The 25174-nt window shown below is 31.3% G+C and overlaps 3 protein-coding genes across 5 annotated transcripts; 1 reads left to right on the forward strand and 2 right to left on the reverse strand.

The window, feature by feature from the left end:
* Positions 1 to 6166: 6166 nt before the first annotated feature.
* LOC110614709 (psbP domain-containing protein 3, chloroplastic) lies at positions 6167 to 8300 on the reverse strand. The gene is made up of 9 exons (XM_021756347.2): positions 7997 to 8300; positions 7805 to 7908; positions 7675 to 7731; positions 7451 to 7537; positions 7283 to 7365; positions 7118 to 7193; positions 6836 to 6954; positions 6700 to 6744; positions 6167 to 6475 (listed from the first exon to the last, which is right to left on the reverse strand). The coding sequence occupies exons 1-9, from the start codon at positions 8200 to 8202 to the stop codon at positions 6446 to 6448; spliced, it is 807 nt and encodes a 268-aa protein (XP_021612039.1). The 5' UTR covers positions 8203 to 8300; the 3' UTR covers positions 6167 to 6445.
* A 2561-nt stretch (positions 8301 to 10861) lies between these two features.
* On the forward strand, positions 10862 to 18601 carry LOC110615714 (AT-hook motif nuclear-localized protein 10). Of its 3 annotated transcripts, none has more exons than XM_021757754.2 (6): positions 10862 to 11017; positions 11608 to 12154; positions 13094 to 13146; positions 16100 to 16231; positions 16826 to 16987; positions 18008 to 18601. In XM_021757754.2, exons 2-6 carry the CDS (start codon positions 11614 to 11616, stop codon positions 18245 to 18247), a joined length of 1128 nt encoding a protein of 375 aa, XP_021613446.1. In that variant the 5' UTR covers positions 10862 to 11017; positions 11608 to 11613; the 3' UTR covers positions 18248 to 18601. The 3 variants fall into 3 exon arrangements, with proteins under 3 accessions (XP_021613446.1, XP_043812781.1, XP_021613448.1); XM_043956846.1 differs by having other exon boundaries at positions 10879 to 11017; positions 11613 to 12154; XM_021757756.2 differs by lacking the exon at positions 10862 to 11017 and having other exon boundaries at positions 11233 to 12154; positions 13100 to 13146.
* Positions 18602 to 22155: 3554 nt separating this feature from the next.
* On the reverse strand, positions 22156 to 23475 carry LOC110616335 (heavy metal-associated isoprenylated plant protein 28). The gene is made up of 3 exons (XM_021758731.2): positions 23158 to 23475; positions 22908 to 22980; positions 22156 to 22657 (listed from the first exon to the last, which is right to left on the reverse strand). Exons 1-3 carry the CDS (start codon positions 23161 to 23163, stop codon positions 22458 to 22460), a joined length of 279 nt encoding a protein of 92 aa, XP_021614423.1. The 5' UTR covers positions 23164 to 23475; the 3' UTR covers positions 22156 to 22457.
* Positions 23476 to 25174: the final 1699 nt, after the last annotated feature.

The raw sequence follows: 25174 nt of genomic DNA on the forward strand, positions 1-25174 counted from the left end.
TTTTAAAGGAAGGAAAAAAAAATTCCTGTGTGTACTCTCTCATTAATTCATTCTTCCAAACATTTTGTTTCCTGACATGGATGCCTGGCATTTTGGCCCACCAGTTACATCAAAAGAAGGCCAAAGCTTAAGAGCTAAGGACCGTTTGAAGAGTTGTATGAAGAGGAGGAATCACATTTTTTATTGGGAATTTTGCTTTCTAAGGTGGTGTGATAGGCATGTTATCGTTCTTCTTGCTTCTTTTTCAAAATTTCCTGCCCCTTTTTTCTTTCGTTGTATTGATTTTGTTACTGTGTTTGGAAGGAAAGACAGCAATGGGAGTAAAATACTTATGTCTTTTCTCACGTTTGGTGATAAGGGGAAATTATACAACGAGAGTTCAATGGCGGTAAAATTAAATGGCCGAATGACCATTTGACCGTTGCATAGAACTGTGTGGAGTGAAGGAGAGTTCATGTTTTCAGGGTTAAATAGCTGTAATTGTTTTAAGATTTAATAATTGCATTCTATAAAATTTTAAGATTAAATAATTATATTTTTTAAAATGTTAGTGCCTTTTCTTTAAACAAATCAACGTACAAGCTCCAATGCAACAAGGATCGCAAAAGCTAATAAGACTTCTTGCAAAAAAACCAAAAGCCAATTCATATATTTTATCATTTTAAAAAGCACATAAGTGTTAAAAATATGTTTATAATTTTAAAAAGATTTTTTCTTTTGTTAAATAAGATTATAATTTAACCTAATTATCCTTCGCTTAAAATGTTTGGCAAGCATAATAAATTTAATTTTATAAATTTATCAATTTGAAGTTAAAATTGCATTATTAAAAAATAATGTTTAGTTACTTTTTAACTAGGCCCTTGTTTGTAAATGTGAAATATCGATAAAATAAGCCATCAAACATAGGAAGCCCACAAAAGATTATAAATCCTTCAATGATTTTGGAATCTGTGTCTGTCTGGGGCCTATAGCCGCTCAAATTTCATAATTGATAGAATTCCTTCCGAAGTTTCAGAGACCCAAAGCTAATTAAAAATTCTTTTTTTTTAAAAGGAAAAACGTCAATGTAAAATGAAGAACAAAATGGTAGGTTGCCTTGAGGTACCATCTCATTTTTTTATTCGATTTCTTTTTTTATTTAAAGAAGACCAACTAGTCTTATATTTTTTTAATAGAAAAATTAGTGGAGTAGAAACTTAAACCTGCATTTACCAAATCAGAAAAGTGATTGAAATTGATCTCATTTTCAATTATTGATGGATACAAAATATGAAATTTCCATTACGTCCATATGTGAAATGGTTGCTAAATTGACCCATTATCAGTTTATTGTTACTTTTTATTTCGATACTTAACTAAATAGGGAAATTAAAAAGAAAAGAAAAGAAAAGTAATGAAAAGAATACAAATTTGATTTATTTCAGTATTGTTTAAATAAATTATTAGAAAATGAGAAAAATATACTTTGTCGCTTGAATGATTGAGAAATTATTATTATTATTATTATTATTATTATTATTATTATTATTATTATTATTATTATTATTTTGAAGTAGAGAAATTATTATTATAGCTCCATAAGTTAACAAAGAGAAACTTTAGAGAAATAAAGACATTTTAAGTAGTTTAATATATATGATATCTTTTTTTTTTGCTTTCTATTTTCACCAATTTAAAAAATACGAATTTGTAATTTCTCTTATTCTTTTATTCTATCTCTTGTCTGTTGCACTAATCCACACATAGAATTAGTGTTAAAGGATTAGTGTTAAAGACAGCAGCTGATTTCAAATAACAGCCGTTATTTATAGGTTAGGAAAGCTGCTGTGGTCGTTATGGCCGATAAGTAACGATAAGAAAAAAAATGTTACTATAACGATCAATATGGCCATTACGCATCGGTAATGGCCGTTACCGGCCGTTATTTTTCTTTATATCAAATCATTTAGGAATCTTGCATAATTTTATCCAGCCAGCAGCTCCAGGAATCTTGCAGAATTTATCCAGCAGCTCCAGCCTGTGTTGTCACGTGAAAAACTGAAAATACAAAAATGATTTCTCTACCTTTTCTACTTCTTCTTTTTACTCTTATGTATTTCTTTATATTTATTCTTTAGTCTTTAGTCTCTCTTCCATCCAGCACTCTCTTGAGTCTCTCCAGCACTTCTCATTCTCCATCTCCTCCAGCCTTCAGCAGCACAAAGAGAGTTCTTCTTTTTCTATAGTTTTTTTCTTCCATAATCTATACTTATTTTCAGCCTCCATTGACATAAGTTACTATATATAATGTTTAAAATTTATGAATTTTATATTTATTTGATATATTTGTATTTATTATTAAGTTATATAATTTAATTTTAATTATGTCTTTAAATATCGTTTAATTTCATGAACTTTACAAGTTATAACTTATAAGTTACAGCATACAAGTTACTTTATTATAATATATTTTTTGTTTGCACATTAATTTGAACTTAAGTTAATTTGCACATTAATTTGATAATATATTTTTTATTTTACAGTATATTATTTGATAATTTGAAAATGCTGAGAGGAGATCTGATAAATCAAGTCAAGATATTGGATGGAATTTTGCCACTCTTACGAAAAAAAAAAAAGAGAAATGATCTATAATTATGATGGTAAAAAAATAATTGGGGATAACTCGCTTGAAACAACATTTGGCAAATATACCAGGGCAAGTTGCTGGTTGTCAAAAAGTTTATGCGCAAGTAAAAAAAGACATAGAAAATATGTTGAGGGGTTTTGAAGCTGCAAAAAGGGATAAAACAAAGAGGGATAAAGCAAAGAGGGCAGGGGAGTTGGAAGATGAAATCGTGAAGATAAAATTATGAAGATAACAGAAGTTGAGGGTTCAGATTCAAACGAAGAAGATATTGAACTAGAAATTGCGAGACGCGAAAGCATGCAGCTGTTTGATGAAAATGCTTATAGAAGAAGAGCTTCTCATTATGAAAGTGGTGGGAGTAGTCATCAAGCTTCTCCTCGCTTGGGAATTAGTTGTTCAACGATCGTTCGTGAAAGAGGTAGAGAAGTATCAATATTTGTCGAACAAACATCAACACCTGCTTCTAGATTAGCAGCAACTGAAATTGAAATAGAAAAGAACAAAAGTCTGAAACAAATATTAAAACTAAATGGCTTAAGTCGTAGAAAGAAAGTTGCTTAAAACCTTTGGTAATTTTGTTATCCACAACAGATTACCTTTTAGTGTGGTTGAGTCACCATAGACAAAGCCATTACTCAGAATGGCCGCTGAAGTGGGACTTAATGTATCACCACCTTCAGCATATGAGATCTCTGAAGTATATTTGAAAAATGAATGCAAAGAAATGAAAAAATATATTGCTTTATTTGAGGGCATGTGGAACGAAAGAGGAGTTACCATTATGTGTAATGGATGGAGCGGACCAACCAGAATGAGTATAATTAATTTTCTAGTCTACTCTTCTCATAGAACAGTGTTCCATAAATCCATAGATGCAAGTAATGTTGAACGAAAAGATGAAGAATATTACTTCAAGATCATGAAAGAGGTGGTTGAAGAAATTGACCCAAGCAAAATTGTCCAAGTGGTGACTAATAATGAAGCTGCTATTAAATCTGGTAGCAAAAAGTTGATGAAAAAGTTTTCAAATTTATATTGGATAGTATGCAGTGCACCTTGCATTGATTTAATTTTAGAAGATTTTGGAAAGAGGAAGAATATAAAGACCGTCATTGAACAAGGAAAAATTTTCACCCAATTTATTTACAATTATAATTGGGTGGTAAATTACATGAAAAATTCACTGATGGTCGATATATAATTCACCCCAGGATTACTAGATTTGCAACTAATTTTATTGCATTGGAGAGTCTTCTTCGATGTAGAACAAAGTTAAGAAATATGTTTAAATTTGAGCAATGAGTAGGAAGTAAATATGGCCAGGTTACCAGTGGACCAACTTATGAAACTAAGAAAATTGTTCTTAGCTTAGATAGAGAGGGAAAAATTTTTTAGGAGAAAGCCGAGCAAATTATGAAAATCCAAGAGCCATTGTTTAAAGTGTTGAGATTAGTGGATGGTGACGAAAAACCAACAATGAGATTTATATATGAAGCAAAGGAACGAGCAAAATTGGCCATTAAGCAAAATTTCAGAAGTTACATAGACTACTGAAAAATTATTGATACTCATTGGAATTTTCAATTACATCATGATTTGCATGCGGCTGGTAAGAAGCACATAAACTTAATACTTAATACTTAATACTTTAATAATTTCTATATCTTATAAATTTTAATAATATTTTTATGATTTGCAGGATATTTTTTGAATCCTCAATATCAGTATAGTCTACACGATATTGGAAACGATAATGAAATTATGACGGGCCTTAAAAATATTATTCAAAGGCTAGAGAGTGATTTGATAAATTAAGGTCATGCATTGAACCAAGTAAGTATATAATATATACCTAACTTGAATAATTTTAATAAACAATTTTAGTAGTATAATAAAGCAAATAATTTTTTTTTATTGGTGTAGACACAACTCTATAAGCATAAAATGGAGAGTTTTGGGTCCGCTTTAACACAAAAAGCTATTAAATTCACTTATCCAGATAAAAATATAAGATTTACACATTATGTTATATTTTTAGTGTTCTAAAATATAAAATCAAATATTTGAGAAAATAACCTATATTATTAAAATTATTATATGTTTTAATGCAGCTGAATGGTGGATACATTATGGTGAAAGTGCTCATGAACTACAAAGAATTGCAGTAAGAGTGTTGAGTCAAACCACTTCTGCATCTAATTGTGAAAGAAATTGGAGTACTTTTTCACTTATACATACAAAGACGAGGAACAAATTACGGTATCAAAAATTGCATGCACTTCACTACAATATGCGGCTGAAGTTGAGGAATTTGAGCAGAAAGAGTCAGCATGAGCTAGAAAAGAGTTATAATCCAATTAATTTGGATTACATTTTCGAGGAAGATGATCCACTAAATCCTTGGTTGGAAGAAAGGGAAAATCCTATGCTTGATGGTAAAGAAAATCCTTGGCTAGAGGAGGATGAGTCTGCTCCATCACAATCACAACAAGTTAATGCTCCAACTCATGGACATAATATTGGAGGCAGTGGTGATGCTGAACTTGAAGATTCTTTTATACTATCTAGTTCCAGTGATGATGATGATGGTGGTAGTGGTAAGGGTGGAAGAGGTGAAGGTCGTGGAGCTACTAGTTCATTACAATCACATGATGATCCCTCTTCATATTAGAGGCATATTCCATCTCCATCTCCAGCTCCAGCTCCAACTTTGCAACATACATATGGCAGATCCCGTGGTTCTGGTGGTCGCAGTGATAAGTAAAAAGGTTTTGCACATGGAGAGTGTTCTATGAATGCAGATAATTATGGATATGAGATTTATAGTACAAGTGAATCTTCAATGGAAGCAACCTCTACTAGTGATTATGGATATACAGGAAATTCGTATTCTGATTTATCTTTGTCAGAGCAATCATTCTCCCACATCCAAACCCAGTTCAATCCTCGTGATCAATTTGGTATGGGTTCATTCTTCAGCTTTGATCCATCACAATACTATGAATATCATCAAGATCAAAGCTCCCAATCACAAGATGAAGGTGGTGGATCTACTCAATAACCTGCTAGACGCTCATTTGGTGGTAATTGAAGTAAGCTAATACATATAATGTTTAAAATTTATGTATTTTATATTTATTTAATATATTTATACTTGTTAATGAGTTGTATAACTTAATTTTCATTATATCTTTTAATATATTTTAATTTCATAGACTTTACAAATTTTCTAAAAAAATTTGCGCTTGCGACAGGCCGTTACAATTACGTTATGACCGTTATAGGCCTGTTTCCATTACCCACGACCGCGAACGCGGCCGGTACCGCGATTTGAAACCATGAGCCTCACCCTCATGATTGAGCAGAAGGCAGCAACCTCATGATTGAGCAGAAGGCAGCTCTGGGCTTGTAATGTGCCTGTGTTTTTCCTTCCTCAATTCAGCCTAAGAAATGAAAAGGATAATATGTAAAATTTGTTTTAATTGAAGAAGTTTTAAAATAGATATACTGTATTATGTTTTTCTGCAAATGATATCAATAATAGCATGTCATGTCATTAGTTCACAGTCGTGCTAGACCTAGATTAAATATATACAAGTACCTTTCTTTTCATAATGGTTCTCAGAATAGGAAGTCTCAGTTCAATTTCAACCAGGAGAGAGAAAATAGCTTTTTGTCGATTGGAAAGATACTAAGGATAGCTTCCTCAATTGCATAAAAATTGTATACAATTTACCAAATAACCAATGTGAAGAATAATCGATGTAACCTGGACCATCACAGATTCTTCTATATAGTTCACGGCTCGCCATGTCATGAAATGAACCTGAAGGATGAAACAGCCTGCAGCGCCAAATAACATAGCGCAAATCAGAATCAGTCTAAAATTTTGAACTCATTATGCAGCTTGAAATACACCTGCCTACATGTAATGCAACCTTTGTCTAACAAAACCACACAGTCCCTTCCTGGGTTCAAATCAAACAGTCAACAGAACAATTCATTTTTTAAACGATGGAGACTAGAGCCTTTGAACGTAAACATTCAGTATATTCATTGAAGCTAACCTTCTGAATCTTGGAACCATATTTCTCTGAGTCTTCATCCAAAAACTGTACCAATGAGGACCATGTACACGGATTCAGAAGTGAAGCGAGTAATTTGCAGAGTGTACGAGAAATGGAGATTTGCATATAACCTCACCTGTCCTGTCACGGTATATAGTCTGTTATACCAACCATTGAATGCCATCCCAAGGGCTGAATATAAATGTTTGCGACTTTCTCCTGGATTTTGCAGTGTGTATTCAATGTAATAAAGCCCTGTCAATCATTTGGAAATATATAGGACGTGATCAACTAATGTAACAGGTTTTCTCAAAACAAAGAAATCCCAGAAAGAGGCAACAATTGTTAAAACTTGAAATTGAGATCCCAATTTGGATGTGTCAAGTTCAAAGCACTAATAGATTGGGGAATGGATTACCATTAGTGGATTTAGAGTCGATAAGTTTTGCTGCTACACCTGGGGGCCTTTGCCAGCTTCTGTCCAATCCACTCACCTGAGGAAGAAACAGAAAACGCATACATTGGCATGTAGATAAATTAGAAAGAGCTTCTTACAGGGAATTATCTGCAAAAATTAACTCACCAATGTCTCAGCGAAGGCATCCACTTTGCCAAAAGATTCCATTTTAGTAAAATCCGGACCAAGCCCAGTGATCACAACGCTAACTGAAGCAACCATTTTTGCAGATTTTAATAACCTAGAATAAGCTACAGAATGAAAATAGTGTATTCATTTGTGATATGCTACTACCATTCGAGCTCGTGTAAGCTTCTTCTGGGTAAAAAGCGGTCACTGACTTGAACCCGCCGTTAGGTTCTCCTGTACCCACTCGCCAGTCTGCGTCAACATTCTCGTCCATTAGTTTGATTTTTTTTTTTAAACAAAAGATGTTATTTCCCAATCGGATTTAGTTAACCAGCAATTTCGGAATCAAATTCGTGATTATAAACTTGAGATTTTTCCGAAGAATTCACCTTGAGGAATCGTTATCTGGAACTTGTTGGCATCATCAGTATAAACGCGAAGCTCATCTAAGAAGAAAAGCTCTCAAATTAATCGTTAGAAATTACTAAGAATTTTAAATACTGAGAAAAGATTTATTACCAGTCTCCGCCAATGCATTATAAACAATTGCAGGAAAACTACACCCAGTAAATGCGATGTTGAACAGAATTTCTCTTCTTCCAGGTAGTCCTTGTAGCGAAAAACTTTAACAAGTGGATGAAAACAATCAAATCCATGAATCAACGGATTGGGAAACTGAAAACAATGGAGGAATTAATGAGAAATTATTACTAGGGTTGGTGTTGTTCTTCTACTTGGTAGGAGTTGCTGCAGCAAGGGTGCTGTTGCTTTCTGCATCTCTTGATACCTGAAGAGAGCGAGTTAGGGTTAGGATTGAAATTAAAAGAATGGAGAGGCGACTCGTCGGAGAAAGATGTGAAGTGGCGATTGCAAGGACGCCGGGACACCCAAGGAGACAGCAAAGAAACAGACGCCATAACTTTCTGTTTTGATTGGTTAATATGGCAGCTCTGCTCTCGCCGGACTTTATCTGTTTTTTCTGTTTACTTCACTCTTCCGGCTGTTAATAGCCATTTAACTGTCTTTCAACAAATAATCAGCAAGAGCGGCAAACCTATTCAAGCTAATAAATTAATTTTTATGGTAGGCAGTGAAATAAAAATCTATAAAAATAATAAACTATAAGTTACAATTATTTAAAAAATAAATAATAAATATAGTTTAGTTTTAAAAAATACGTAACCAATTTAAGATTTTTAAAATTAAATATTTATATGAGATTAATTAATATGTGTGCATTTAAATAATAAATATATAATTCCCATATAAATATATATTCACTATATTAATCTCACATATTTAAGGAATAATAAATATAAGTTGAAGTAAAGAAAAAAAAATTTTAAGTGCATATAATATGATTGAGAATCTAAAAATTTGAATCACGGGACCAATTTTATTTTGGTAATATCACATCTAATTTTATTTATTTTAAAAATTTTGATGTGTATATATATATTAAAAACAAAATTTTAAAAATGATATTTAAATTAACTAAAAAAATTCACATAAATAAAATATTAAGAATTAGATCAGTTTGCCTAAATAAAAATGTTTTAAAATTTTTTGAATAATTAAACATATTATCTAAATAAACACTATTTTATGTATATTTATATATTTTTTAAATAATTTAATTTAAAATTTATTAAACTTATTAAATAATCTAACCATTATTTATGTTACTTTTTTTTCTAAAATTTAAAATTTTTTTACAATTTTAATTATATAAATATAAATAAATAAAAATAATTATCACTTTATAATAATAAAAGATAAATATATAAAAATTAATTAAATAATGAGTAAATATTTATTTTATAAATAGTTTTAAAAAAATTAATACACAGTTAAAATTTTATATTAAAAGTAAATTTTATGAATTGAAAAAAAATAATAAACGTAAAATTGTTGATGTAAAAAAATATTTAAATCGTGGTTTTATTTATAAGAAAATTATTTTTAAGTTATTTTGAAAAAATTTATTAGTCTATTTTTATATTAAAATCACTCGAATAAAATATTTTTATATTTTATAAAATTAAATTATTTAATAATTTGTTAAAATAATTGTTAGTTATTTTATTTTAATTTTATTTAGTAAAATTAAATAATATATATATTTAAATTTATGTATATTAAATAATATGTGTAATTAAAATTATATAAAATACATAATATAAAGATTTAAGATAGGTTAATTGATTTTTTTTATATAAAATGATGAAAGAATTTAATTTTTTAAAATATAAAGATATTTTAATTATATAATTTTAAATAGAGATAAATTAATAAATTTTTTAAAATTTAAACATTTAATAATAATTTATATTTTATTTATTTAAAATTAAAAAAAAAAATCGGATCCGTCTTAAAAAGTTCGGATCCGTCTGATGGCCCTGGTGTGGATCTGTCCCTGATTGAGGCTCTACTTGACATTTAAATTTAAGGTGAAAAAAATTATTAAAAAAAATGTTGTTAACAATAATCTAGAAAACTTTTAATTATTTTACTATTTTTACTACTAAATTTTTTTCATAAATATATTAAAAAATGTAATTTCTGGTTTTATAATTTGATGGGATAATTTATATTAGACATCTTTTAACGTTAAAGATTATTACTTTAGTTGCTCACCTTTAATTCTTACTACACAATATTAATATTGAAAATTTTTACATAAATTCATTTCAATTTATTCTTTTATTTATCTAGCGAAACAGCCATGACGAAAAAAATAAGAAATTAAAAAAAAAAAAGTGTTATGTGTAATGTTAATGATATATTTTTTTTCTCCAACACACTTTTAATTTTTTTAATTTCTAATTTTACACTATGACAGTGCTATATAAATTACGCTAGATAAATGAACTAAAAACCGTGTGAAAGATTTTTTATATAATATTTTTAAAAATTTATAAATTTTACGTAACATTTAAAATATTAGAAATTTTTATGTAAATATTTTTAAATATAAGTGATTACGTGGTTATGTTCAAAAATTAAAGTGAACAATATTTACAGTTGAGGGATTTTTTTAAAAAATAATTTTTATAGTCCTTAAACTTTTATGATTTTGTAGCTTTTATAAAAAACCTAATATAAAACTAAAATTTCATATTAATATAAAAAAACTTAAAATTCAGTTTTTTTTTTTTATAATTAGCCTTAATTTTTCAAAAGGAACAATAGACTAATCACCATTTTTGCTGTACAAATAGCCAGGTAATTAAAAACAATTACTGTAACTCTTTTTTCTGTTGAGAAAATCAGATTTCACAACTTAAAAAAGGATAATATTTAAAACAACTACATTATACACACAAATTTCCATAAATTTCTGCGAGTATATACTTTATACACTCGCGAGTTTGGCCATCCACGTAGAAGGTCAGGTTTTTTTAAATTATAGAGTATGCGCATTCTTGAATTAAGTCGAGTTTCGTTTACTCATACTCGAGCGAGTAGAAAGGACATTGAGAAAAAAGAAGAGAGCAATGAAGGCGTTAGAGTAAATGATATTAAAAATTATTATCTTGGGCTGCTTTTACCTGCTTTTTTTTCAATACAAAAAGAGTAAAAAAAAACTTATTTAATTAAAATATATTTCCATATTTCCAGATTTCTTTCTCGCATTTCCTGAGAAAATAGCGTTTGGAGCTCTTCTCTTGTGTTTTCGTTTCTTTCTCTTTATAATTTTCGGCATCAGCTTTTTTCTATTCTGAATCATTGGTAAGTTTATCTTTTTTTTTTCCCTATTTTTCACAGTTGTTTTTAAATATTTTTTGTTTTTAATTTAGGAAAAGTAAAATTAATTTTGCAAAATTTTCCTTCCTGTTTATTAAGAATTTTTTTTCGTTCTCAATTTTGACTGAAATTCTGTAGCAATTATGTAAAATATTTTCAGGAATTTTTTAATTTTGTTTAATTAAATTTCACTTTTGCAGTCATTAGGGCTTTGATTTTGCGTTTACTGAAATTTATACCCGAGATTTATGGGGAAAGCTTGAGTTTCCAGGCTAGGGTTGAGTAAAATTCTGCGAGTTATTTATAGAAAAAAATGGAAGATCTCTTAGTGTTTTTTTCCCCTTTTTTTATAAAAAAAAAAAAAATTCAGTCAGCTAGCGTGTAGCGACCCAAGTCACTGAGGCTTGTTTGGACCTCGGTCTTTCAAGTCTCGGTAGGAGTGGAAAATCTTAGCATTTGAGACTTCCAGATTTTGTTAGATTTCTGCGTAAATTTTGGTCTCCATACTGATCTGGAACAGTAACTTCAGTTTTTTTCTTCAATTTTTTTAATTGTTGATTCGTATGGAATTTTAGAGCAGGATGTCGGGATCGGAGACAGGAGTGATGACGAGCACTGCCAGGGATCCCTTCGGCGTGGGTCTCCAGAAAAGTCAGGTAACGTCACAGCCGAGTATACAGAACATGCGATTAGCCTTCAGTGCTGATGGGACAGCCGTGTACAAACCCGTGACCACCGCTGCCTCCCCTTCGTACCAACCAACTCCTTCCGGTGCTGCCGGAGGAGGTGCTGGCGGTGTGGAAGGATCAGCCGGCGGAACCGTAGTGTCATCCCATGGGATTAATGTGAACATGAACATGGGTACCGCGCCTGAGACTATGAAGAAGAAGCGAGGGAGGCCCAGGAAGTACGGGCCAGATGGCACTATGGCTTTGGCTCTTGTACCTGCATCTCAGTCTGTAACCCAGACAAGTGGAGGCGGTTTCTCTTCTCCTCATCCCCCTGCTGGTACTGCTGTTACGAGTCCTCTTCCTTCAGGGGGACCAGTCTCGCCAACTGGGTCCAAGAAAGCGAGAGGCAGACCACCTGGTTCTAGCAAGAAGCAGCAACTTGAAGCGCTGGGTAATATTTATCTTGTTCTTTCTCATTAAAATCTGAACGGATTTATGGTATTTTTATCCTGTTTTGATATTGATCTTTTGCATGATTAATATATATATATATATATATATATATATATTTTGCCTGTCACGTGGTGAGATTGGAATGTCTTTAAGGCAACAGTGGTTGCCTTTAGAGGTTTTGACCTGTTCTTCTTGTGGTTGTTTTTTAATTGTAGTGGTGTGGTCATATTTTCTGTAGGGTCTTGGGGGGGCTTGTTTACTCTGTGTTAGTCTGTGACCCCGTGGATTCTGATAGAGGCGTGAAGTGTGACGGTTGTTGCTGATATGATGAAAGGGTTATTTGGTTCAAGTAAATATGTCTCTGCAAAATAGAAAAAGAGAAAATAAAAAGGATAGCGATGTGGATTATGCTGGAACTTGAGATCCGTTCCTTCTGACTTCATATTCTTGTATGGCAAAATTACATATCTGCCCTTGCTATTATGCTCTAGTGTTCCTGTCTCTCAAGTTATAGATTAATTTCTCATCAACATTTTTATGCTGTTTATTACTTGCATATTCTAGATAATTGCTTTGGTAAAATTCAATTAATAAGCAATAAGTCAAATTTAGTATTTTAATGTGGTAAAGTAGTTAATTTTTACTTTTTTGAAATAATTTTGTTTCAGTTGTTATACATATTGCATAAAAAATTTCTTTAGTGAAAAAAAGTTCTTGGAATTTAAACCATAATTGAAAATTATTTATTTTTCTTTATCTATTTGAGAGAATAGAAATTCTTTTCATTAGTTGATTTTTTATGCGCCAGATACATGAATTTTATTATATTATTCTCCTTGGCCTGTTTATGCATTTCAAACTTTTACTTGTGATATCATGCTGGCCCGTGATTCACTGCACCTGTACTACGATTTACTCACCGAGTTTCTTTTCACAGGATCAGCTGGGGTTGGATTTACACCACATGTTATCACTGTGAAAGCTGGAGAGGTTTCTGCTTGTCCTTTATATATATATTTATATTCCCCCTAATTTTTGTTCTTTCTAATTAATGTGGTGAATTTTTATTGTTGTGACTGAACTATTCCATAACTTTTTTTTGAATAATTATGATATTTTGATTATATCATATGTTGATAGCAACTGTTAATAATGTTATATATCATTTGTAACTAATCTCACATGCCCTGTTAATGTTCAAAATTTTATGTTCAGCTACAATTTTTTGGTCGCAAATTTACCGATGTATTTCTATTCAGCTCATTCTTTTGGTCACAAATTTACAGATGTATTTCTTCCAGTTCTGTCATCAGGGTTTAATTATCTTGACGGTAATAACTGAAGGATGGATGATTTTTGCATTTCTAATGCTTGAAACAGTGGAATCTTCAAAATCTTTTCATCTACTATGGGAACAGATTTCCATCTATTATCTGGTTATTATGATTTATGCAAGGTACATGGAGAGACCATTGTTCTCTTAGACTGGTTTTTCCTGTATGAAAGCCAGAAAGATTGTATGGTGTGAACGTGATTTCCCATTTTGCAATGATTTATGCATTTTTCTCTGCTTCCAATTTAAGCTGAAGCAATGAGAAGACATTTTGAATTCATGCAACAACTAAAGGCTTAATTCCAAACTAGTTCAGGTCGACTGTATGGATCTTTTTTCGCTGTACAGCTTTTACTTCATAAATTTATATAAATTCAACATGCTTGTGAGGTTTTAAAAAAATTATATAAAGGACTTTTTTACAAAGTTTACAAAAACATTTTTTAGGTATATTTTACTTGAGAATAGTTAGTTAGAAGTTCACTATGGTTAAATGGTGACCATGTTAGAAATAAACTGGCACAACCTTCATGATACTAATAAGATTATATGTGAGTGAGACATGTCTCTTTCAGTTAAATATTGTTGTATTAGACTATAGATATCCATATACTATGTTGAAAGAGTACTTAAGAAGCTTTTGTCTTTATAACATATCTGTCTCCTACATTACTTGAACCTTAACTGCGTGAAGTTATTGGATATGGATATGTGTATTGTTCAGCGTTTGGACTCGCCAAATTTCCCAAATTCATAGATTCTTTAATTAAGTGAAGTGTCATTGTATCATATTAATGTACTAGTATCCTGATCAAATATGTCAAGGTACTATGACAAGTCAAAGTAACTATGCCTGTGTCATGTACTGATAATCCTTGGATATGTCATAGATTGAGACTTTTAAACTCTTTTAAATTCAAATGAATATCATGGTTTTAGTTATTGCATGCTTAAGGATGCCTATCAAATGTTCCTTAAACTGCAAAAAATTGCATACATTCTTAGTTTCTATAAATATAATAGAGGTCTGTAATGTTGCTTCAACTAATGCATGAAGAAACAATTGTGCAATTAAACTGATAAAATCTATGGAATTTTGGTCACAGGCATTGTTTTATTGTATGGATTGATGTGAAAATCTACCAAATTTTCTAAATTCCATATATTTTTTTTTTCAAAGAAAAATTAAAGTGAAGTATTATTGAATCATTAAGTATCCTTATCAAATGTTGAGGTACTTGAAAAGTCGAAGTAACTATGCCTGTGTTATGTACTGATAATCCTTGGATATGTCACAGTTATGAGTCTTTTAGAATGTTTTAAATTAAAATGAATATCATGGTTCTAATTATTTCATGCTTAAGGTTACTAATCAGATGTTCCTTAAACTGTAAAAGATGCATATATTTTGAGTTTCTATAAATATAATAGTGGTCTGTAATGTTGCTTTAACTAATGCATGGAAAGTAATATTTATGCAATTAAGTTATTACTTAACCCTGATCTCCATTTTAGAGGTAAAGCACTATATTATTATAAAAAATTATACTAAAAACCTTTGTTGGCCACTTTAGCCCTTGTCATCATTTGTCTGCCTCTCATTTCTTCACTTTTTAAAACAAGGTCTATGCTAGTCACAACCTACAACTGATAATGCTATAACAGAGCGGGACGATATCGTGACTGCCATATTTATCATTTTAATTTAGAGATGCTACTATCAAAAATTTCCTTATCATATTTCTTCCCCAATTACGGATGCATCCTGTGTCATATACTTGTCATTGGTTCTGTGCATGGGCTCTTAGCTTTGATGTGAATATCATGGCAATTACATGTTGGAGCATTGCATTGATGTGAAAATCGTGGAATTACATGTAGGAATGTCGCATTCATGTGAAAAGCATGGAATTACGTTAGGAGCATTGTCCACAAATCTTTGTATTGTTTGGATTGATTTGTGTCTGAAACATGTGCATAGTTCTGGAGCAGTGTGGTATACTATTGACATCCAATATTACAAACTAGACATGACAGCTCACTTTATTTCCAATATCAAACCAATGCTTCCTATTTTATTTACTACTTTTCATTTTGAACATGGAATGTAAGTGTCATAAGAAAATAATGGAAATGACTTTGAGGAATATTTTCCATAAGTTCTCAACATGTTTATTGTATGTTTGGAACTTGAAACAAGCACACGGTTCTCAATATTTTAACATCTAATAGACTGAGATTCTAACCTGGACATAGCACCTCATATGCAAGGGTTTAGGGTTTAGCATTTGTGAACGACCAAAGACATGCACAAATGAAAGCCATCACTTGGATTGATGTACCAATAGTAGGAAGATTAATGATGTAATTTATAAATGAAATCTTAAAGGTAATGTTATTAGTTCCCTTAACATATATGTATATTTTATTTTGGTGTATCAGTCTTGACAGTGTTTTTGGCATATATGTTGCTGATGTTGTCTCTTTGGTTTGTTCCTAGCTGGTGAATTTGTGTTTTTATTCTGTTACATGCTTATTTTGCTTGGTATTGAGGTGTTTAATCAGAAGCTGACATGATATTTTATGCTTTATTTATTTATTTATTTGTAGGATGTATCATCAAAAATAATGTCATTTTCTCAGCATGGTCCAAGGGCTGTTTGTATCTTATCAGCAAATGGTGCGATATCTAATGTGACTCTTCGCCAACAGGCTTCATCTGGTGGAACTGTTACTTATGAGGTTTGTCATGTTACTTCAGTTCTAGTAGACTGGTGACTACATGTGTGTCATGTAACTTCAATTTTAATAGACTGGTGACCACATGTGTATGCATGCTTGCACAATGCACACACAGTGTGACACTCCTCAGATTGGCTTGTGAAATGTTGGGATTCTGCAGCTGATCCATGATTATTGAATGGGCTAATTGTGCAAGATAAACCTTGTGTCATTTATCAGTCAATGGAGACGCATTTTTGTAGATCGAAGATATCCTTCAGCTTATTAAGCCTGTGGCGATGAATCTAAATGTATAGAAATGAAGCTTTCGTGTTCATCTGCATTTGTGGATGTATTCTTATTGCAGGGCTGGATGTGGCGTCAATACTCCATAGAACAACTAGCTTCTGAGGGTTGCTTAAATTGATGGCTGGGCAAAATGTTGATTATTAAATTCTGTATTTTATTTAAAATCATACATGCTTAAATCAGCTTTAACTTGGTTTCCCTTCTCATGACCCATGGCATTACGTGACCTTTTTGTTTAAATCAACTTTAAAAAGTTTACTCGCAGAGCTTTAATTCAGATTTAACAGGCAATTTTTCTCATTGCAGGGGCGATTTGAAATTTTGTCTCTGTCGGGCTCATTTCTGCCATCAGAAAATGGGGGTCAAAGGAGCAGAACTGGGGGATTAAGTGTGTCTTTATCTGGGCCAGATGGTCGTGTGCTAGGTGGTGGTGTAGCTGGTCTTCTAACAGCTGCATCTCCTGTTCAGGTTAGTTGCTATCTTGTTATCAATTTTTTTTTCCTTTGTTGTGAATTACCGAGTAGCAATCTGCTCATTGTCGCCCAATCCATGATGTACTTCCATGCACATTTATTTCCTTTAGTGCATTTTAGCATCGCATCTTTGGCCTTGTCCTGGAACTGGAAAGACTTGTGAAGCCTCAATGATAGTCGAAAGCAGAGATTTCAAAAAATCACTCTGCTGCAACAATCTTTTTTTATTTTGGATGCTACATTTCGTTAAAATCTGATAACAGGAGGTTTTGAAAAAAAAAAATTCCAGGATGTAAATAACATAACATCATTTTATCATGAATAATTGGGTTATCTCAATAATCGGGAAGGTAAATAAGATAACAATCTCATCCTTTCCTTTTATCATGAATAAAGGTTTCCTCTCTCTCTCTATCTTTCCCTTTAGTAAATTGCTATTTTATGAGCTATATTATTTCAGAATTTTCTATTTCTTTTAAATATTAGTAATAAATTACGTGTGGAATGGGAATTTTCTGTTTGCCATTAAGAAATTAAGTTCCTAATGTTCCTGACCTCCTCAAGTACTAACTAAATGATCTCTATAGGTCTACTTCTTTCGTACTGCAACCCAATATATGTTAGTTTATTGCATTGCTGTAGCCCTTGTGCAGACCATATCACCATACTGTGTTCCGGATAACATCAGTTGAGAGGACCTTTCTAAGAAAATATTGAATATAGTTGCGTTGTAAAGACTCATAATGGCAATGAATTTGTAAATTGTAGTGCATAATCTGGCCAAATTTCTTAGCTGTCTTCAGTCTTTTGCGGGTTTAACTTTATCAATGCTTGTAGGGCATACCAATGCTTTTGATCTTGGTGCATGTTTAACATTTTTTTTTAAAATCTTGAGGTCGTTGCATATCTAAGTACAAATGCTTTTACTTCTAATGGCTATGACTAGCTTGTTTATTTTAGCCGTGGGTTGTGCAAATTTGTTATTGCCAAAGCTAATGATTGAGATGTCCGCCAGGTAGTTGTGGCAAGTTTCATTTCGGATGGTCGCAAGGAATCTAAGTTAGCAAATCAAATCGAACCTTTATCTGCAGTGACGAAATTTGCTCCAGCACTAGGGACAACTGGACCAAGCAGCCCACCATCACGTGGGACTCTTAGTGAATCCTCAGGGGGGCCTGGTAGTCCACTTAACCAGAGCACCGGAGCCTGCAATAACAGCAACCCTCAGGGCATCTCAATCTTGCCATGGAAGTGAAACTTTCTGTGACGTGGGGTCTGACTAATCTGTGTGGTAGGCTTGCGATCTGATGTTTGTGTTGTACTGTAGGCCTGATAAGAGTATCTTTTGTAATTTAATCCTTCTGTAAGTTAAATAAATAACACTGAAAGCTTTCCAGCTTGAAGCTTTCGCTTGCTGGAAGGTGCCAATTAGGTAGTGAGACATCTTTTCGCAAGGCTGTGAGGTAGAGGTATTTCTCATGCTTAGGTCTTAGAATGAGATGAAGGGCTTTACATATGTTGGCTTAGTAGTTGTTTGTTGTTCTTATTGTTGCTTGTAACACTCATCCCTGTTTATCTAGCAATCAAGGTGTCTTTTACCTGTTCTTAATTTTTTTCTTTAATTTTTGGTATTAAATGCTTTCTTCGTCTGGAAAATTATTCTATATAAATATTGTAGGTACAACAATTTAATTCTGCCAAGTGATCAATTAATGATTAAAGCAATTATGGTTAATCCCACTATGGTTAACAGTTAAAATGCATTCGACTTACAGTTGATTGTAGCGTCAGTTTTCCTTGTTTACACTTCTACCCATATGCAGCTTGATGTTGAATGCATTGCTCAAGAAGAGATGGTTCTATCTGCTTGCTGTAATTTGTATTGCTGTGTTGGACGAAACTAGCGTCTTTGCTTGGCTTTTCTAATGCATGATTTGCAAATAAGATTCTACGTATCAATGGGAGTTTTCTACCCATCGTTATGGGGACTGGGGAGTGAACAGAAGAGCCTATTTCTCATGGTTTTTCGTTAGCTCTTATAGAAACTTAAAATAACATGCAGCTCATTTGATTGACTTCTCAGAGTCTTGTAAATGCAGAGATGCACCGAATTTCAAGTTGGGTGAGTTAGACAATGCAAGTTCCGGATTCGTATTAGTAAAAAATAAAGAGTCGCAGGGTCTGATGTTACAGATCCGTTGATTATGCCCACAACCTCATTCGTGGGATCCATCAAAGACGAACCAAGCGTGATCTCACGAAAGTGCGACTTGTTGGCACTTTCAGGAGAAAACGCAATGAGAAGAACCCAAGTGCAAAAGTACGCCAAAACGATCCACTCGTATTAACAAGATCCATCCGTTTTGCTAGATGCCACGCACATATGGCCTCATCAATATGTGCTGCTGTAGAAATAAGAAATACTGTCCTTGTCATCCACGTTGACTGGCTGCAGAAAAGATTGATTATTCTGAACTGGTCCTTTAGAGGTAAGCAAGCAGCACTGAAAAATGCGGCCATTCCAACCACACGTAACAGCCACCCATAAAAAACGGGGCTTTTTACCTATTCAAGTTGAAAAAAAAAAAAAATCTCAAACTTATTATGGAAATTTGTTTTTCCGTATCAAAATATAAATTAATTCTACCGGACTTTAAAAATCCTATAAAATCTAATATATTTTTAGAGTGCAATAATAAAAAATAATTTTAAAAATAATTATATTATCATACTTTAAAAATACAATAATATATTTATACAATCTATTGCACTCTTAAAATGCAATAATAAAAAATAATTTAAAAAAATTACAAGTGAGGCGTCCTTACACAGTTTGAAATGTGAAATTTCGCATTTTAAATTTAATTTTTATTTAATTAATTATTATATTTTATTTTATTAATTTAATTTATTTAATTATATATTAAATTTATATAAATATAATTATAGAAATTATATTAATATTAATATTAATATTAATTATTTTAAATTATATATAATATAATATTATATTTATTTTATTAATTATATAATTTAATTAATTATATATTAAATTTATATAAATATAATTATAAAATTATATTAATATTATTATAAATATTAATTATTTTAATTTATTTATAATATAACATTATATCTTTCATATTTATTATTTTATTTTATTATGTTTATTATAATTAATTTATAAATATTTAATTCTTGAAATAAGTTTTAGAATTTTTTTTTTATTTTGAAATAGTAAAAGGTCTGAAGTTTTTTTTTTTGTAGGGGCTGTTAGTTGTATAATTTTTTAGAAAATTTATAATAATAAAAATAATAAAATAAAATGATAAATATAAAAAATATAATGTTATATTATAAATAAATTAAAATAATTAATATTTATAATTATATTTATATAATTTTATAATTATATTTATATAAATTTAATATTTAATTAATTAAATTATATAATTAATAAAATAAATATTGATCATTTGATATAAAAAATAAAATTTTACGGTGCGTGTAAATTTAGTTGGAAGAGGTGTTTCTCCATTTTATTTCTTTTCTTTTGTCCGTTAATAATATCTAACGATGTCTAATGCCTTTTTGCTATAATGTCATTTGTCTATATGACTTAGACAGTATTACTTGTTTTTGTATAATGCCTTTTTGCTATAGTGTCATTTATTTTTATGATTTAGACAGTGTCACTTATTTCTGTAACACAGTAGTATATGTACGTGTAGATTATTTAATTTTTCCCGTGAATAAATGGGGTGGACTGCGAAGATTGCTATTTTTTGTTACATCCCATCATTACGGACTGGATTTTTCTCTACCGGATCTAAATTCACTGGTACACCTGCGGGTATACCGGCGGCGAGTATGCGGGACTGAATTTCTCCCTAGAAAAGGAGCGACGATGAAATGAAGATGAGACCTCGAATGCAGTGAACCCCGATAGATTTATGATAATAACTTTGAAAGGTGAGGCTTCTCTTGCTCATCAAGCAAATCAAGCTGGGTAAATAGCAACATTGCCCATTTACAAATAAAATATTCTGGAGTTCACTTCTTCCATTTTCAAACTATAAAAATCACCCTGATCCACATGATCTGCAATGCCAAACCAATCAGAGTTAGACGACAAAAGGGAAAAATGAAAAAGAGAGAGAGGGAGAGAGAAATATAGCCTTGGCATTCGCCACTTGCCTTCCAGAATCAAAACTTCCTGTTGAATTCAACAGTCAATTAGAAGCAATCAATTTTAGACGGAACCAAAAGAAAAAAAAAAGGAGAAGCGATTAAATGAAGATTAAACATAAAGCAGATGAGTGGGAACGAAGGTCAAAAGCTCGGACCTGGAGACAACCTCAGTTTAGAGCCGACGAATTCCAGCTCATCGGTGGTTTCATTCATCGGTGACCACGAAGGTGTTGGCTTCTATTCCCTCATTCGGGCTCAAGTGCATTATTTCTTAAAATTTTTTCAAGATTCTAATTTTCTCCCTTCATCCTCCTATTAATCACTTCTGTGTTATGGATTGCCATCTCGAGACTAGTCAGAATAAGTCCCAGACTGCCATGCTCGAATCATCCTTTCTTTTTCTTTTCTTAAAGTACACAATTAATTTTCAACTTTTTTTTTCTTGCAACAATTAAATTACAGAGGCTATCGTTCAATATTTTTCTTAAACTTTTTAAAAAATATTTTAAATTCTATTTAAAATAAACTATAATTTAATTCTTTTAATCTAATAAATTTACCCATCAATTTTTATATTTTTAAAAACTAACTAAAATTCCATGGTTGATGTGTTGGTTGTAAATAAAATTAGAATTCAACTTTGGAGAATTACGTCTATAAAATTTATTGTAACTAAAATTAATTACTATCAAATTTAATGGAATTTAAATTAAATTCAATAAAACTTATGTAACAATATTTTTTATTAAAAATTTTCTCTCAATAATCTCTAGTTTTTTTATATTTAATTAAACTTTATTGTTTAAAAAAAATTTGAAAACCAAATACAAAATTTAAATTTAATTCAAATGAATTTTATTTAGAATCCAGTTAAATTACATAATTTTTTTAAAAATGGAATTGTAAATTTCAAAAAGTTCTTGCCACATTATTGATATTAAAAAAAGAAAAAGGAAGAACGGCATAATAAATAAACAAAAGATTTGATCTTCATTCAAACTGTCTCTCTCTATTGGGCAAGCTAATTAAGCAAAGCAGATGTTACAACAGAAAAGGAAAAGAAAGAAACTAAAGGAAATCTGCAAAATTTAGGACTCTTCCATCTCACTCTTAATCTAATTTCTATGCATGTATCATCATGAGACAGTTCCTTTGAAAAAGTAAAAGGAGAAACAGAATTAGGAATCCCCCCAAGAAAAAAAAAAAGTGAAAACACAAAGCACAACCTTGGTATATCATCCCACATGAAGGGGTAAAAAAATAAATAAAAGGTCTTAGAAGAAATTGGAGTTGTTGAATCTCAAGCTTCCATAGCTTGCAGTGCAGGAATATACATTGAGAAGCTCATTTTGTGCAGACCAGAAATCAGCTTTGAGACCTCCTCTTCTTATGGCTTTAAGTATTTTGTTCCTATGTGCATATCCTGTTACCACCACCTTCTGGCTATTAGCATCCACCTCCACTTTCTCTATTCCTGTAATTCATCACCAGTCCCATCAGATCCTCCACCAATTTCATATTCATATACTAGAGAAAGCAGTTTCATCCATTTTTTACCTCAATATCTCTGATTTAATTTGTGTTAAAATAATATATTAGAATATAACTTTATTAGTAAATTACGGTAATTTTCAAAATAAATAACGACCTAATATTTTGACACAAATTAAACTATATACACTAAGCGAAAATGACTGAAATCAGATGTATATATGAATACTCACCTTTCAATTTTGACAGAGATTTCCTGAGTCTTTTCTCATGTATGCCCACCATCTCCACCTTGAATTCAACACTCTGCAAAATGGTATTGGGCTTGCAGGCTTTACTAAAAATTCATATAGAATTGAAAAAGGAGCATTACTAAACTACTCAGAAGTTGATGGGTTCTTTTACTTTGGTGTTGGTTGTTGTGATTAGCTTATTTGCATTGGCTGAATAAACTAAGCTAGAAGTATCTGAAAAATAACATACCTCCATTAAGAACTTTGATTGGATGATGAGATGGATTATAAAACAATAGAACAATCTGCAGATGATGATGATGATGAGATGAGAAGGGATCAGAAAAGTGCAAGAAACAAGAAGAAAATGGAAGAATGAAACAGACAGGGAATGTCAGGCTCATATATATAACAGAGGGGGACATGGAGAAAAGATGGAATCAACAGTAAAGTTGGTTTTGGTCATAGTTTCTGCTCTTTGCTTTTTCAAAGTGAGACAAAACCAGATAACGAGAAAACCGTTAACATCGAGAGATGGGCAGCCCAGTCTCAATATGAAATTCTATGTTTTATGTCCCTAGCTTCGAGAATCAAGATTCAAGGCTCAAAAGAGTTCCCTCTGCACAAAGCAATGGCATTTCAAATGATTGTGTTTGACGGGTCCAACCAAAGCTTTTTTCTTCCCAGGATCTGTTAGGATGGTATAAAGAGAGAATCATGACCGTCCATCTGGCTTACCTATTTTATTCTTTGCTTCATCATGGATCCTTTGTATGATGATTAAGTGCCATAGTTGAGATTTGCATTGGTGACTGACGGTGAAAAAACGAAAAAGAAAAGCAAAGAATGGCATTAGAGCAAGAACAGCTGTGTAGAGGCTCCAAGAAATAGACAGTAGAGCAAGTTTGGTATTTTTTTTTTTTTTGAAATTAAATAGAGTTTTTTCTTAGTCAATAATAGATGCCTTCTCTTTTTTTCTCTTAATTTCAGGATGATGCGGAAACCTTTTCAAAAATTCCAATAATTTTTCAAATTTCTACAACTCAGTTTGCTGGACTAACACTCTATTGGACAACAATTTTGAAATGGGTGTTTAGCATTTTGATTATTTAATATTTCAATTGATAAATTATGAAAAATTATTTCTTAATATTTGGCTAACTATTATTAAAATAAATGTCCCTAAATTCTAAACTCTAACCCTCGTATTTTTCTCTTTATCTCGGGTTATTTTGCAATACTTTATATCACAATAACTTGATTAATTTCGAATCTAACGGGAATCCATTATTAAAACGGTTAACAAAATAAATTCAACAGTCAACTTATTATTAAAACCGTTAATAGTTAACTAATGATTATTAAACTAATAAATACCTACTAAAATGATTAATATTACTTAGTAGAATAAAAAGAAATTAAAAATTTAGTTCAATTTTTAAATTAAAATTAAATTATAAAAATTAATATTTTAAAATTGACTACTAATCTTTTTTAATTTTGGTACAATTTAGTTTAAATTAAATTAAATATTTTATTTTTTTTCTTTATTTAAATATTATCTTTTTGAATTGAAGCTATCCAAAGATAACATCCAATTTTAATTATAAATATATTAGAGTTTATTTTAAGTCTAACTCAAATCGTGTGAAATCTTCTAGAGAGCATTGGAATACTTAATACTATGGCATCTAAGCAATGAAGATGCAAATGTGATGTAGGGAAGAAGATGAGGGGTGGTAACGACAAAGTGAAAGGGAAGATTCGATTCTACATGTTTGGGATCAAGGCGAAGAAACATCAGAATCTGGGATCTTCTGGAATTTACAAATGGAACATTTCTCGAGATTCACATCACATCTCTCGATTTCGTTCACGAACCTTCCATCTTCCACTCTTTTTGACTTATTAGCTACTCTTGATAACTAAAGAACAACCATAAAATCGAGAGAAAAGACACTTCATAACTTCAGCTTGGAATGTTCAAAATGCATCTATGGCCCACCCACTGTTTCTTTTACCAGCAACAGCAAGCTGAATTTCAAAAGAATGGAAGAGACAATTTTCAGTGACCCATTGTTGAACGACCTGTAGTTTTAACAAGCCCAATATAAGTACTTATGCATATAATTTGTGGATTATAAATAGATAAATAAATACAAAAATAATGGAATTGAGCTGAGCTGGAGGAATCATTGGACTTGGGCCTCAGTTCTATGCACGGCCCACAATGTATGAGAGCGCCCTTGAAGTGATGAGCAGGGTGG

Source organism: Manihot esculenta, chromosome 5 (genome assembly GCF_001659605.2).
Source record: "Manihot esculenta cultivar AM560-2 chromosome 5, M.esculenta_v8, whole genome shotgun sequence".
NCBI classification, from domain to species: domain Eukaryota; kingdom Viridiplantae; phylum Streptophyta; class Magnoliopsida; order Malpighiales; family Euphorbiaceae; genus Manihot; species Manihot esculenta.